The sequence below is a fragment of the Sciurus carolinensis genome, chromosome 5, assembly GCF_902686445.1.
Source record: "Sciurus carolinensis chromosome 5, mSciCar1.2, whole genome shotgun sequence".
Classification (NCBI taxonomy): domain Eukaryota; kingdom Metazoa; phylum Chordata; class Mammalia; order Rodentia; family Sciuridae; genus Sciurus; species Sciurus carolinensis.
This window is the reverse complement of record NC_062217.1, coordinates 151583930-151600441: the sequence shown is the minus strand read 5'-3', so window position 1 is coordinate 151600441 and position 16512 is coordinate 151583930. Positions and strand designations below refer to the sequence as shown.

Below are 16512 nucleotides of genomic sequence, written 5' to 3'. Positions count from 1 at the left end.
AGGCCAGCCTCAGCAATTTAGCAAGGCCCTAAGAAAGTCAGTGAGACCTTGTCTCAAAATTAAAAAAAAAAAAGACTGGGAATGTAGCTCAGCGGTAAAGTGTCCTGGGTTCAGTCCCTAGTACCAAAAAATAAAAAATAAATATATGCAGCAACTTAAGTGGATCACAAGGGCATTTTGCTGAGTGAACAAAGATAATCTCTCAAAAATGTTTATTTTGTTGTTTCATTTATATAACAGTCCTGAAGTGTCAAAATTATAGTGATGGAGAACAAATCAGTGGTGGATAGGATTAGGGATAGGGGAGGATGTAACTATAAAGGGGCAAAGTGAGAGAGGGTTTTTTTTTTTGTGATGGAATAGTTCTGTTACTCAAATTAATATACATAATAATTTATAAAGAGAGAATCCAAATAAGGTCTGTAGCTGAATTAATGTGCTATGTCAATATCATTTTCCTGGTTTTGATAATGTGTGGTTATGTAAGAAGTTATCATAGGGGAACCAGGTAAATGTTACATGGGAACTTCCTGTACTATTTTTGCAACTTCTTGTGAGTCTTAAAGTATTTCAAAGTCAGATATATATAAAAATAGGCAAATGTTCTTAGGAGGTACATGCTGAAGTATTTAGGATTGCAGTATCATGGTTTATGTAACTTAACTTTCAAATGATCTGGCAGAAGCAGTACACACACACACACACACAGGAGATAAAGCAAGTATGATAAAATGTTAACCAGTTGGTAGACCACGGATCTAACTAAGTTGGTAGAGTGCTAGCTCAGCATGTACAAGGCCCTGGCTTTGATTCCCAGGACTGAAAAAAAAAAAAAAACGAATTTATTGTGTTAGCCCTACAGTTTTATTCCAGATTTGAAACTTTAAAAAATGTTAGAAAAATGATTAATATAGAGTTAGGTAGGTAAAATAAATACAAGAAGAAAAATCACCCAAATATGGGATTGAATCAGTGACCTTCAAGCTAATACTTTCCGAAGTTTGGCTATTTATAAAGTCCTCTCCACACTCCCTTCTGCCAAACAACAGAAAGCCCTGCTGTTTTGGAGTAACAGAGGAAGGTCAGAATACTCTGTTAGAAGTGTGCTGCTCTGAGTCCTTGGTGTTGTCATTGTCATTCACATTTACTGAACCCTGGCTGAACCATGCCAGATGCTGGGATTGCAGAGATAAATGTAGCTAGCTATAATAAAAGGTGTCAATTTTCTCAGGGTAATTAAATTTTTGAAATATAGAGTCTTGATGTGTGTTATTTACTCTGCTATAACTTTTTACTTCATAAATCATAGACATTTTCTCACATCAGTTATATGTATCTGCTTACTTCTTTTTACAGTTCAATAAAAAGTTTACTTACATGGGTGTGCTCTAATTTGCCAACCTTGTTGGAATTTTGTGTTGTTTCTACTTTTTCTCTGTTAAAACCAGCAGTCTAAATTTCATGAAGAAAGGAAAAAGAAATACATTGCTTGAGTGAAGTTCAGTCTACCTCTTTACCTTGTCTCAGTCAACCAATGGACTAATATTAGTTGAACACCTACTATGTGTGTAATCGCATGTGTGAGAGAAGACATGAAGCATACTTGCCATTCCTAAAAAGCTTATGATTAAGGCTGTGGCTGACTCAGTGGTAGAGTTCTTGCCCAGCATGTGCAAGATCCTAGCTTCAATCTCCAATACCACAGAGAGAGAGAGAGAGAGAGAGAGAGAGAGAGAGAGAGAGAGAGAGAGAGCACTAGCTTATGATCAGTTGAAGAGTTGTGGCTAACTTGTCCTAACTTCAGGACCACCACAAGCCTGTATGTATTCAACATGGAACATACATACTACATACTACAATGAAGCCTGCTCCATTTCTGTGACTGGTTTTAGACTAGCTATTTTCTTTTCATCTGAGTTTTTTTAGCCTCCATGAAAAGATACTTGCATGAGCATATCATTAAGAACATTGGCCAGGATCATACCCCAAACTTTCTGGAAAAGGAGGAATTTTTTATTTATTTATTTATTTATTTATTTATTTATTTATTTATTTATTTTTGCGGTGCTGGGGATCGAACTCAGGGCCCTGTGCTTGCAAGGCAAGCACTTTACCAACTGAGCTATCTCCCCAGCCCCAGGAGGAATTTTTTAACAAAGAAACATGAAAGAAAATGACACGAAACTAAGTCAGACTCCTATTTGTCCTGTGTCTATCTACATGGAAGATAAAAATGAATTATGAGTCCTTCAGTTAGCTCAATTGATGGGAATACTTCTGTCTATGTAGTTGTAGTTCTGTTCACAGGTCCAGTTGGTGCAGTTCTACATTGTATTGTTTTGATGCACAAACTTTCTTCCCCCTACACTTGTTCCATAGTTTTACTTAGGATATTTAGTGGGTTGTTTTTTTTTTTTTTTTTTTTTTTTTTTTTGGTGCTGGGGATTGAACCCAGGGCCTTGTGCATGCGAGGCAATGAACCCAGGGCCTTGTGCATGCGAGGCAAGCCCTCTACCAACTGAGCTATATCCCCAGCCCCAGCTTTTCTTTTTTCTTTCTTCTTTTTTGTGTGCATATGTGCTTGTGGTACTGGGGATTGAATCTAGGTCCATACACATGCTAAGCAAGTGCTCTACCACTGAGGGTATTTTGGGTTTCTTGGTAACCATTATTATTTAAAAATGAAATTGAAACAGAAGTTTCTGTGTTTTGACTTCAGTAGTCTCTTGGTGTCTGCGTATTCAGATTCTCTTGCATTTTCTGTCTCCGTCTGATTCTTCCCCCTTCTCAGAATTTTCTCTTCATTCACTTGCTTCTAAGTCTGAAGCTAGGCTGAACCAGAGTCCTGAGCCCCAGGATTAGGAAAAACGAGGAGACTCACCTGATCAGTTATCCTTCAGTACCTTGGACAGCTCCTTGGCCCTCCTGCTCTTTTTTTTTTTTTTTTTAATATGGACCATCTCACAAATTTGTCTGTCATCCTTGTGGTAAGTGCCAACTTTATAGACTTCACAGAGTCAGAATGAATATGAATCGGGACTGGGGATGTTCTTAGTGATAGAGCACTTCTCTAGGATGAGTGAGGCCCTAAGTTGGATTCCCAGCACCACAAAAACAAAAACAAAGAAAAAAAGAGAATGAATCTGAAAGCCTGGCACAGTGGTGTATGGCTGTAATTTCAGCAGCTTGGCAGGCTGAAGTCAGAAGTTTAAGGTGAGCCTGGGCAATGTAGAGAGACCCTGCCTCAAAATTAAAAAAAAAAAAAAGGTCTGGGGTTGTAGCTCAGTGGTAGAGCCCTTGCCTAGCATGTGTGAGACACTGGGTTCAATCCTCAGCACCACATACAAATAAATAAGTAAATAAACATATTGTGTCCATCTACAACTAAAAATAAAAAATAAATTTAAAAAAGGGATGGGGTGGGGATGCAGTTCAGTGGTAGAGCACCCACTGGGTTCAATCCTAAACTACCACAAAAGAAAAAGCAAACAAACAAATGATAAATCATTTGGCCCACCCCTATCTTTTGCTGATTCCCAGAGGAAGGATCCCAAACAGCAAATGGTTCAGAATTACTAATTGCCTGACTGGGAAAAGATACAAATGACCTGGAAGGCATCTTTATTCTCAGATCTTCCTATACTTATGTGTTTGCTAATGACTGGGAAAAAAAAAAAAATCTTTCAACTCAGCAGATTTGTATGAACTAAGCTTTTCCCTCCCTGGAAAACAACAAGGCCTAATACAGATACACACTCTGGGAAGGAAACAAAGGAACTGTAGTTTGAATAAGATAACTGTCCATCCTATGGGCTGGTCTCCATGGAAAATAGGGGAAGAGAGAACTGGGAGCATGGGGACCCCAGAAGGATTGGAGAAGGAATGTCAAAATGAAATGGGGAAGAAAGGCATTCAGGGACATCTGAGGTCCCTGGAAGCAGACTTGTTGAGCTTACATAGCTCACACCAGTTGCCTTGAGCCCGAAGTCAAAAGGTATGCCCTACAATTTCCCAAAGTGAGAAATCTTTCTCTTAGTATCTCCTCTTCCAAATAAGCAGAGCAAGAGGCATAAGATTTGTTTTCAATAGATAATTATGTAATGACAATGAATTTTGTGTTCTTTTCTCACAAGAAACTAAGAAAGTGTTTTATTACCCCCCCTTTTCCAAATTAATAAACCATGACAGTGAGAGGTTAGACAGTTTGCCCAAGGTGGCACAGCTAGAAAATGGCAGAACTTGGCCTTGAACAAGTTTCTGTAACTCCAAGCTGGTTTTTGTTCCTTCTCACCCTTTATCCCTAATTGGAATTCTTTTTGTATGTGGAATTCATTTTAAGTGTCCAATTCAGTGGCATTAGTTACACCCAAATGTTGTATGGCCATCATCACTATTTCTTTCTTTTTTGTATGAGGGGCTTAATTTGGGGTACTTTACCACTGTGCCTCATCCCCGGCCCTTTCTTCCTTCCTTCCTTTCTTTTAAATTTTGAAATAGGGTCTTGCTAAGTTGCTAAGTTGCTTAGGTTCTCACTAAATTCTGAGGCTGGCCTCGAACTTGTGATTCTCCTGTCTCAACCTCCTGGGTCACTGGTGTTACAGGCATGTACCACTGTGCCTGGCTTTCCTATCTATTTCTAAGATTTTTCCATTGTCCCAAATAGAAACTCTGTACTCATTAAGCAATAACTCCTTATCCCCCCATCTCTCTCATCCCATGGAAACCTCTATTCTATGTTCTATGTATTTGACTATTCTGGAAACATTATATACAATATGTATATGGAACATACCATATTTGTGGTTTTGTGTCTGACTTATTTCACTTATAGTAATGTCTTCAGGGTTTAGCCATGCCATAGTACATGTCAGAACTTCATTTATCTTTACAGCCTGATAGGGTTTCGTGGTTGCAAATGACCAAGATTCCCTCAGGTCACCAGAAGCATGAGGAGTTATTGTCAAAACCTTGAAGAATTAAGGAAGACAGAAATCTCAGCCTATACCTAGAAGTTGAGGAAGAGTCATATGGCTGAATTTATTGGAACTTAAATACAGTTTGGAATCTGATCAGCATAGCTCTGAGGACCAAAATATCTCATTGTTCTAGTGATAGGAGGCTGTTGTCTTCTAAAATTTGGCTATTGTGTCAGCACAGTGATATTCTACTTAGTGATATTCTCCTCTATGGTCTGGTACTAACAGCCACTTCATAACCTATGAAAAGCAATCCTCAGACTTTTGCTATTTCTGTATTTTTCTACCATTTCAGTGATATCCTGTCTTTTCTCCCTTCATCTTTTGCACCCAGTAACAGCTGATAAAATCTGCAACATGCTCTGGTTGTGTTTTCTGATTGAATTGATTAATCTACAATCATTTCATTACATTCATCTCATAAACTACCTAGAAATTAGCTGCCCTTGAATTGAGCATCTCTTCTCCTTTGATCAGTTGCAGCCAGGGTGATAAGTCATATACTATTGAACATGGCTTCTAATGGTAAAGACCTGCCTCTCTCGGGAGGAGATTGGGTACATGGCAGGCAGAGGTCAATCACTGGCTTCTTCCCTCTACCAGCTCTCCCATGCTCTGTTATTAGGTTCTTTATTGTACTTGTATTGCTCTATGGTCTGTGACTTCACATATCATGGACCAGAAGTGTATATATCTGAGCTGATGTGGACTCTGCAGGTGTTTCTGCATATAATTGCCATATGGTGATATGTAATTTAGAGATACTTGGAATATTCTCAGCTTACATCAAGTTGTTTTCTTTAAATTTCTGAATAGGGCTTTTTCTCTAAGACTGAAAATGTGTTTTCAGTTCTCTTGCCAAGTCTGGAGTAACAGGAAGGCATTCAGAACATAGGGCACACAGAGGTGTTAGCAAATCTACAAGGTGGGACACACTTTGTAAGCTGTGGGAAAAAAGACTGGATTGTGGGAATCAGGCCATTCCTAGTTCTGTGACTGTGACAGAGAATGTAGTGCTCACCAAATATCACATAAATATCTCATTTCCCCTTCCCCACTACATTTCCCAGTATCCCTTGTAGTAGGCAGTAACAGGAAATGATCCATGTTCTCCATACTTTCTGGAACATATGAGTTGGCAGAATCCCCAAAATAGAAACAGACTGGATCCCTGAGTCATCATTTGGAATGGTACTACCCTGGGGAGCCTCCTGATTTTTCATGAGTAGGAAATAAACCTCTAAGCGTTAGGACCTGGGACTTTGGTGTTTAACTGTTATTGCAGTATAACATAGAGCCACCCTATTGCACTCACTGACAAGCAGTGACCTCAGGCAAGTAACACAGTGTCTTCAGTCCTCACTGTCCTCTTCTGAAGCATAAGAGAATTGCACCAAATAATCTCAAAGATCATATCCATGATTCCTAATTGACTGGGGCTGGGGTTTTGGCTCAATGGTAGAGTGCTTGCCTAGCACATGTGAGGTACTGAGTTCGATCCCCATCACCACATTAAAGAAAAATCAAAATAAAGGTATTGTGTCCTAATTGTGTGCTATTCACTTTTCCTGAGCAAGATTTCTGTCCACTTCTTTCCATTCCTTTTTTTTTTTTTTTTTTTTTTTTTTCGTACCAGGGATTGAATCCAGGGCTGCTTAACCACTAAGCCACATCCCCAGACTTTCTTTATATTTTATTTAGAGACAGGGTATCACTGAGTTGCTTAGGGCCTTGCTAAGTTGCTGAGACTGGCTTTGAACTCAGGATCCTCCTGCCTCAGCCTTCTGAGCCACTGGGATTACAGTGTACCACCGTGCCTGGCCCACTTCTTTCCAGGGTTAACTGCCATATAAGGTATATAACTTCTCACTTTGAGGTGTTCTCACAAAAGCCTCTTCTTTGACCCCCATGTCTCTAGGCTCGCACATTTCAGTCTTCTCCATTCCTCAATATATAGATCCAGTCACCATCCTAAAAGCCTTCACTGGGTACCCACTACGTGATAAATGAAGTCCATGTGATGTTGGACACTTGAGATCCCTGATAAGTTGTAGTTGGTTATTTGTACAGTTTTCTCTCCTTCACTCTACTGTGGGCTTCTTGAGGCCCAGTACCATGCCTGATTCAATTTATAGCTTCTCTCTCTCTCTCTCTCTCTTTTTCTTTTTTTTTTTTTTTTTTTTTTTTTTTTTTTTTTTTTTTTGATGGTTCTAGAAACTGAACCCAGGACCTTGAGCATGCGAGGCAAGCACTCTACCAACTGACTGACCTATATCCCCAGGCCTAGCCTCTCTTTTTATTAGCCCCTCTAACATTTTTTTTTTTTCCACACTTAGGGATGCTCTACCACTGAGCTCCATCTCCAGCCCCTTTTATTTTGGGGGGCAGAGTCTCACTAAATTGTTGGGGCTGACCTCAAACTTGTGATCCTCCTAACTTGGCCTCCCAAACCATTGGGATTTTAGGCATGTGCCACTGTGCCTTGCCAACTAATGCCTACTGAAATTGAAAGTCAAATAAATCCAAACTAGAAAAGAAGCTCTCATAAAATGATAAAAAAAAAAAAGAAAAAAAACCTACAAATGAATTGGAATGGTGAAGGTTGCCAGTAGCATACCTACTGAAAATACGTGGAATGTGTGTGTTAAAGTGGAGAATACATGTGTGTTGAAGCTCACATCCAAGGTTGATTGAAGACTATCTGGAAGGTGCCGTGCAGTAAGGAACAGATGGAGTTAGAAAAATGTAAACTGGAAAGCCGGGTCGCTGCCCTGCAGTGGAGGCGGAAGCGGTCTGTTTAGAATTGCAGGGAAACCTTCAGGTGGCTTCAGGCACCTTCCCAGGCACCGCAGACAGAGGACACTGGTTATTTGGGCGGGCCCTGGTGTAAAGCTTCACAAGAAGTGCTGTGACTGAGACCTCACTGGCTTCACCACCAGTGCCATAGGTGACTCCTGGTGGGATCAAAGCAGGTTGAGTAGAAAAGAGTTGGGCTCAGAAAAGAGGGAGGAAGGGGCTGGAGTTGTGGCTCAGTGGTAGAGCACCTGCCTGGCATGTGTGAGGCCCCGGGTTCAGTACTCAGCACCGCACATAAATAAGTAAAATAAGAGATCCATTGACAACTAAAAACATATTTAAAGAAAGGAGGGAAGGAAAGAAAGTGAAGACAAAAATGAGAGTGAAGGGAAGTGCTTCATTTGCATCTTGATTCCTAGTACAGGCAAGAACCCTCTAGGGTGGATTTTCATATTTTCTTCTGCTGATAAAGACAGGGGGCTGGGAAGTGGAAGGGGAAGGGAAGAGAGAGGGCAAGGGACTTACCTGAGATCATAAATCCAGGTTTCTAACTCAAGGCCTTCTACAGTGTTCTCCATTGCACTGGTTCTCTCTCCACCAAGAGAAAGTGGCTCAGCTCTTATACCATAGGTTCCCTTTCCCGGTTTAGAATACTACTTAAAATCCTCTGTAAGGGCTCTGGAGCTGGGCACTCATCTGCCAGGTGCAGTGGCACTCACCTGTAATCCCAGCAACTCAAGAGGCTGAGGCAGAAGGATTGGAAATATGAGGCCAGCCTCAGCAATTTAGTGAGGCTCTAAGCAACTTAGGGAGACCCTGTCACAAAATAAAAATAAAAAAGGTTGGGGATGTGGTAAAAATGCCCCTCAGTTAAATCCCTGGTACCAAAAAAAAGTGGGGGTCCTGTGGAGTGTCAATGGTAGAGTGCTTGCCTAGCACGCTTGAGGCCCTGAACTTCATCCCCAGCACTGCAGAACAACAACAAAATAAACAAACAAACCCTGTAAAAAAATCCTTTTTAAAAATCATAAGGCCTCACTGGGTGCCACAACACATGCCTATAATCCCAGGGGTTCGGAAGGATGAGGAAGGTCGTGAGTTCAAGGCTAGCCTCAGCAAAAACCAGGTGCAAAGCAACTCAGTGAGACCCTGTTTCTAAATAAAATACAAAAATAGGGCCGGGGATGCACCTCAATGGTCACGTATCTGAGTTCAATTCCCAGTACCCACTCCCCAAAAAACCATAAGGTCTGAGGGCTAAGACTAGGATAATACAAGATGAGTCTGGAGTGCCTTGTAGTAACAGAAAGAAGGAAGTGCTCAAAATAGATTAATAGGAAGATAAAGTAGGGGCATGTCAAAAGGACATTGGAGCTAACCTGAAAGTCCCTCAATGACTGAAGCTGGAAAAAATTTGACAAAATAAATTGTGATAGTAATTGATTATGACTCAATAAAATAAATATCTATGGGTCACACTGATATATATAGAAGATTGAATAAATAACTAAATTGGGAAGAAGAATAAATCTCCCTTACAGAAAAGTTCCAATTAATACATGTTAAAAGTATGAGGGTAAACAGAAAAATCATCAGTGGAACACCACAGAAATAATTGCTGCAGGTAAGGGCTGCTGATGAAGCTAATATTAGTGGGACACATTTTAAGGAGAAACAGGATATTGCAGAGACATCAAAATACTTCACGCAATTCCTGACGTATGGTGATTCAGTTTAGGATTTTTTGACTTTTTGATACTGTGAAAGTGATACATGTTCAGTAGAAACCATACTTCAAATGTTGAATTTCAAACTCTTCCCAGGTGAGCAATAGGTGGTAAAAGACTCTCTCCTGGGCAGCAGTGAACTGCAGCTCCTAGCCAGCCACACAGTCACCAGGGTAAACAGTTCATACTCTGTGGGATACTGTGTTGCTAGGCTGTGATGTTTGGTAGGTGCTGTGGTTTGGATAGTGTCCCTGAAAGATCCATGTGTCAAAGATTTGGTCCCCAGGGTGGTGCTAGTGGGAGTAGTGTGGACTACTAGGTCCTTGGTGCTGTGCCCTTAAAAGGATTGTGGGACCCCAATATTTTTTTTAATTTTTTTTAGTTGTTGATGGACCTTTATTTTATTCATATATTTATATGCGATGCTGAGACTCGAACCCAGCGCCTCACACATGCAAGGCAAGTGCTGTACCATTGAGCTGCAACCTCAGCCCCCCAATCTGTCTTTCTGTTACCTGGCTCATAATGTGAGCAGTTTGTTCCACTACACACTTCCTGCCATTGCCATCTGGTGCTCTCCCCAGGGGTCCAAATCAATGGGTGGTGACTGATCTTGGACCGGAACTTCCTGAACTGTGAGCAAAATAAAAATCATTTTGTTATAATGTCAGGAAGTCAGGTTAGTGTATTAAATGCATTTTCGTTATACATTTATTTTTAATATTCTTTTTAGATGTAGGTGGACACAATATCTTTATTTTTATGTGGTGCTGAGGATTGAACCCAGTGCCTCATACATGCTAGGCAAGTGCTCTATCACTGAGCCATGACTCCAGCCTTTTGTTATACATTTAAATGCATTTTTGACTTAATATTTTCAACTTAATGATGGATATCAGGATATAACCCCATTGTAAGTTGGGGAGCATCTGTATCTTGTTTTTAACATGTTCAAAAATGCTTTGTTACTTCTTCTTCCACAATGTAAAGCATAATTCCCCTCCCCTTAAATGTGGGCTGGATTTAGTGATGCTCTCCTAATAGACAGAACAAGGTTCAGCAAAGAGCCACATAGGAAACGTGTTTGGCTCTGTGAGCCACATGGTCTCTGCTGCAACAGCTCATTTCTATTGTTGTAGCATGAAAACAGTCACAGGAAATATGTAAACAAATGTGTCTATGTGACACTAAGACTTTATTGACCAAAAAACAGGCAGTGGGCTCTAGCCATATTCTGCTGATCTCTAGAATAGCATTTGAAAGAGAAAAAATAGTAACTTTGCAGTGGAAACACCACCTGAACCAAATGACCAAGAATAATATTACCAGTAATAAGTCATATTGAGGTGATCTCAATGAAAAAAGCAGAATAAAGGCTCCCCAAAAGTCCATCCTGCCAGGCATGGTGATACATGCCCGTGATCCCAGCAGCTCGGGAGGCAGACACAAGAGGATCTCAAGTTCAAAGTCAGGCTCAGCAATGGTGAGGTGCTAAGCAACCTTGCCTCCAAATAAAATACAAAATAGGGCTAGGGATGTGGCTCAGGGTTGAGTGCCCCTGAGTTCAATCCCCAGTACCACCCCACAACCCCCAAAAAAGAAAAAAAAAAAAGTCTATCCCTCCATAAAAGCAATAAAAAATTTGTCAAAAACTGTCAGAATAAACTTTTCAGAATTCTGGACACTGATCAAAAGCCTGCAGTAACTGAGGGTATGTTTTTAAGAAAAACAGCTGAATCTAAATAAAAACAGCAAGCTTTGTGGTGTTTTAACTTATTCTGGTTTCATCCCCAGGCTGGCAATGACCTTGAAGAAAATAGCATGTTCTAGTATAGACACCAGTACTGGAGGGAGCAGGATGGATCTCATTCACAAACAATTATGATGGTTTGTTTTGACCTGTCTGGTGCTCCCTGAAGCACCAGCTCAAAGTGGTCTAATTGGAACTCTCCAATGCTGAGGGTGACTATCTAAGAAGCATGTTGAAAACATCTGCAGGCAAATAGTTGTTGGATAATGTTTGGATTATTCTAAAACTTGGGAGGAAAGGTTGAGAAATGAGATGAGTTTGAGAAGAAGGCCTAGAAAAACTCTGACATATTCCTGGAAAACTAGAAACCCACATGCATAACTAGGGCTATGTACATGTTCAATAAGGACCTGAGAATTCCATAAGTTCTCACTTCCAGCTGAATTTCAGGCTCTGCATAGGCATGAAGTGAAGGATAAGGAAGTTATAAACTGCTTGGCTGAGTATTGAAGGAATGCCCCCAAATAGATATAACCTATCAGCAAAGATTGGGAGAATTTTTTAGTCCCAGACTTTCAGGAAATCAGTGGCTTGTCATCAACTGACCACTAAGGTAACAGAACAGATACTTCAGTGTCCACACACAACAAAGAATACTGACTTTACAGAGTGGATTCAGAAAAGCCACTAAACAAAACCCAAAAAACAGCATCAACACACTGCAGAGTGGGGAGAATCTGATTTTCAGAGTTGCCACTTTACAATATTCAGTATGTTCAGTTTTCAACTAAAATTACAAGACGGGCAAAGAAACAATAAGATACAGTTCATATACAGGAAAAAACAATCAGCAGAAAGTAATCAGTAGAAACTGCTCCTGAGTAAGCCAAGATGTTAAACTTACTAGAAAAAGACTTTAAATCAGCTATTTAAATGTGTTCAGAGAGCTAAAGTAAACCCTGTCCACAGAATTAATGGAAACCATGAGAATGATATTTTACCAAATAGAAAATATCAATAAAAAGAAAGAAAAAAAAAAAAAGGAACCAAATAGAAATCCTCAAGTTGAAAAATACAATAACTAAAATGAAAAATTCACCAGAGTTCAAAGGCACATTTGAGCAGGCAGAAGAAAATATCCAAGAATTTTAAGATAAGTCAATTGAGATGACCAAGCCTAAGGAACAGAAAGAGAAATAGAGAATATGAAGATGTATGAAGAGTTCATAAGAGTCCTGAAATCCCAGAAGAGTTCAGAGAAAAGGGAACAAAAAGAATATTTGAAGAAATAATGGCTGGCAACACCCCAAACCTAATTAAAAATATTAATCCACCATCCAGAAAGCTCAAAAAAATCCAAGTAGGATAAGGTCAGAGAGAGTCACACAAAGACACATTATAGTCAAATTGTTAAAAGACAAAGAAAGAATCTTGAAAACAAGACTGAGGTGACTAATTATGTAGACTGGGCACTGTGGATTACACCTATAATCCCAGCTACTCAGGAGGCTGAGGCAGAAGGGTCATCCTCACAAACTCAAGGTCATCCTCACAAGCCCAAGGTAACTGAGTGAGACTTTCTCTCAAAATAAAAAATAAAAAGGGCTGGAAAAGTAACTCAATGGTAGAGTACCCTGCTAGGGAGAAAAAAAGAAAAAGAAAAGGATTCATTATGCACAATTCTTTTTATTTTTTTACTTTTTTGCAGTACTGGTAATTGAATCCAGGGCCTTGTACATTCTAGGCAAGCACTCTACCACTGAGTTAGATCCCCAGCCCACAATGGATTATTAATAAGATTAATAGCTGATTTTGCATCAGAAACCTCAAAGGCAGTGAATGACATGTTCAGAGGCCTCAAAAACAAAACAAAACAAACAAACAAACAAAAACCCTGAAACACTGTCAACCAAGAATTCTATATCCAGCAAAACTGTTGGTCAAAAATGAAGGAGGCACCTGGCGTGGTGTCACATGCCTGAAATCTCAGTGATTTAGGAGGCTGAGGCAGGAGGATCACAAGTTCAAAGCAGGCCTCAGCAAAAGCAAGTGCTAAGCAACTCAGTGAGACCCTGTCTCTAAATAAAAAACATATAAAATAGGGCTGGGGATGTGGCTCAGTGGTCGAGTGCCCCTGAATTAAATACCTGGTGCCCACCCCTGGAAAAAATGATGGTGGCAATAAAAGAGAAATTCAGACATTCCTAGCTAAGCAAAAACAGAGTCATTGCTAGTACACCTTCCCTATAATAAATATTAAAGGTATTCAGACTGAAATGATACTAGATAGTAATTTGAAATCACATTAACAAATAATGCCATAAGGCACAAGGATATATGATGATAAAAAGCTGAATCAAGCCAGGTATGGTGGTGCAGTCCTGCAATCCTAGCAACTTGGGAAACTGAGGTAGGAGCATTCCAAGTTCAAGGTCAGCCTCAGCAATTTAACAAGGCCCTAAGCAACTTAGTGAGACTCTGTCTCAAAATAAAAAATAAAAAGGGCTAGGGACATGGCTCAGTAGTTAAGCATCCATGGGTTCAATTCCTGGTACCAAAAAAAAAAAAAAAAAGTTAAATAAATCAAGAAGATAACAATTATAAAAATATATGCACCTAACAACAGAAATTCAAAATACATGAAGGAAATATTGACTATATTGAAAAGAAATTTTTAATTTCAATTTTTTATTCATGCACTCTAATTATACATAATAATGGAATTCATTGTTACATATTTGTACATGCACACAACATAATTTGGTCAAGTTCATTCCCCACTACCTTCCTTTTCCCTCCTATTCGCCCTCCTCTGGTCCCCTTCCTCTCCAGAAGGAAAAATAGTTTGTTAATAGTAGTGGGACATTTGGGCTGGGGTTGTGGCTCAGTGGTAGAGCACTTGCCTAACATGTGTGAGGCACTGGGTTCGATTCTCAGTACTGCATACAAAGAAATGAATAAAATAAAGGTCCATCAACACCTAAAAAAATAGTAATAATAGTGGGACATTTCAATACTTCATTTCCATTAATGAATAGAACAACAAGACATACTAGTAATAAAATAGAGAATGTTAACATATATTTAACACTATAACCAAAAAGACCTAGTGGACATGTATAAAACACTTAGCAGCATAATACAGTCTTCTCAAGTGCACACAGAACATTGTTCATGTCCTAACATGTGTTAGGACAAAAAAATAAGTCTCAATAAATTTCAAAAGACCAAAATCACACAAAATATCCTCTCTTACCACAACAAAATGAAACTAGAAACCAATAGCAAAAAGGAAATTTGGAAAATGATGATTGTATGGAAATTAAGTCACATGCTCCTAAATAAGCAAATAAAACACAAGGGAAGTTAGAAAATACTTTTAAGATGAATGAGGAAGAAAATACAATATGCCAAAGCTAATGAGATGTAGTAAAAGCAGTGCTCAGAGGGAAATTTATATCTGAGAACATGCACATTAAAGAGTGAGAATGAGGACCAGGCATGGTGGCACATTCCTGTAATCCCAGGGACTCTGGAGGCTGAGGAAGAAAGATTCCAAGTTGGAGAGCAGTCTCAGAAATTTAGTGAGACCTTGTTTCAAAATAAAAACAAAAAGGACTGGGGATGTAACTTAGTGGTAAAATATCCCTGAATTCAATCCACAGAACCAAAAAATAACAAGAATAAAATCAGTCACCTACCTTTCTACTTTAAGGAACCTGAAAAGAATAACAAAGTAAACCCAAAAGAACAGAAAGAAGGAAATATCAAATATTAGAGGGGACTTACATGAACTAGTAGAACAATAAAGAAAATTAATAAAACAAAAAGTTCATTCTTTGAAAAAAATAAACAAATCTGACATTTAGCTAGACTGCCCAAGAAGAAAAGGGAAAAGATTCAAGTTACTAAAATCAGAAAGAAAAACAGTGATATTACTACTGAGTTTACAGAAATAAAGAGGATTATGAGAGTACACCAACAAACAATATACCAGCAAATAAGATAATTTAGGGGATATGGGAAAATTCCAAGAAACACAAAACTGCCTGTCTTAGTCAACTTTGACTTGGGATAGACTGGGTACTTGTAAAGAAAAGAGATTTATTTGCTTCACAATTCTCATGGTTGGAAAGTCCAAACAGCACACTACCAACATCTGGGAAGAGCCTTGCTTGCTGCATCACAACATGGTGGGAAAGCAGAAAGGGAAACAGCTATGTGTAGGAGTCAAGCACCTGGGGCGGCCTTGCATTGTAACAACTCAAATTTGGGAGAACTAGCCTAGTCCTATGAGAATTAATAATCCTATTTAAGCGTGGTGTCTCCTGTCCTAATCACCTTCTAGGCTCCATCTCTTAAAGATCCACCACCTCTCAGTGCCTCTAAATTGACTCATGAGGAAATAGAAAATATAAATAGTCCTACAATGAGTAATGAGATTGAATTAGCAATCTAGAAACTTCCAGGAAAGAAAAGTCTCAGAACTAGATTGTTTTTGTTTACTGGCGAATTCTACCAAATGTTTAAAGAATTAACACTAGGAAGACCTACGATTACCTGTTCAAGTTGCTGCTGATCGGGGACTCGGGGGTGGGGAAGACCTGTGTCCTGTTCCGCTTCTCCGAGGACGCCTTCAACTCCACTTTCATCTCCACCATAGGAATTGACTTTAAAATTAGGACCATAGAGCTCGATGGCAAGAGAATTAAACTACAGATGTGGGACACGGACGGCCAGGAGCGGTTTCGGACCATCACAACGGCCTACTACAGGGGAGCAATGGGCATCATGCTGGTCTACGACATCACCAACGAGAAGTCCTTCGACAACATCCGGAACTGGATTCGCAACATCGAGGAGCACGCCTCTGCAGACATGGAGAAGATGATACTTGGGAACAAGTGCGACGTGAACGACAAGAGACAGGTGTCCAAGGAGCGGGGAGAGAAGCTGGCCCTTGACTATGGAATCAAGTTCATGGAGACCAGCGCCAAGGCCAACATCAACGTGGAGAACACATTTTTCACTCTCGCCAGAGATATCAAAGCAAAAAATGGACAAAAAATTGGAAGGCAACAGCCCCCAGGGAAGCCACCAGGGCGTCAAGATCACCACCGACCAGCAGAAGCGGAGCAGCTTCTTCCGATGCGTGCTTCTGTGAGGAGCACCGCCTGCCTGGGTCGAACTCCGCCCAGCTGACTGTGCCTGTCCTGGGGCCGCGCTCAGCGGGCCTCCCGCCTCCACACCTCGCCCGCGCTGT

The 16512-nt window shown here is 40.0% G+C and overlaps 1 protein-coding gene across 1 annotated transcript in view; it reads left to right on the top strand.

Moving 5' to 3' along the window:
• Positions 1-16512, top strand: part of LOC124985792 (ras-related protein Rab-8A-like) — a 22357-nt gene extending 5845 nt beyond the window's left edge. Inside the window, 3 exon segments of the mRNA XM_047554398.1 lie at positions 6895-6964; positions 15782-16301; positions 16303-16512. Coding sequence (XP_047410354.1) covers positions 6895-6964; positions 15782-16301; positions 16303-16413 — 701 coding nt within the window. The 3' untranslated portion in view covers positions 16414-16512.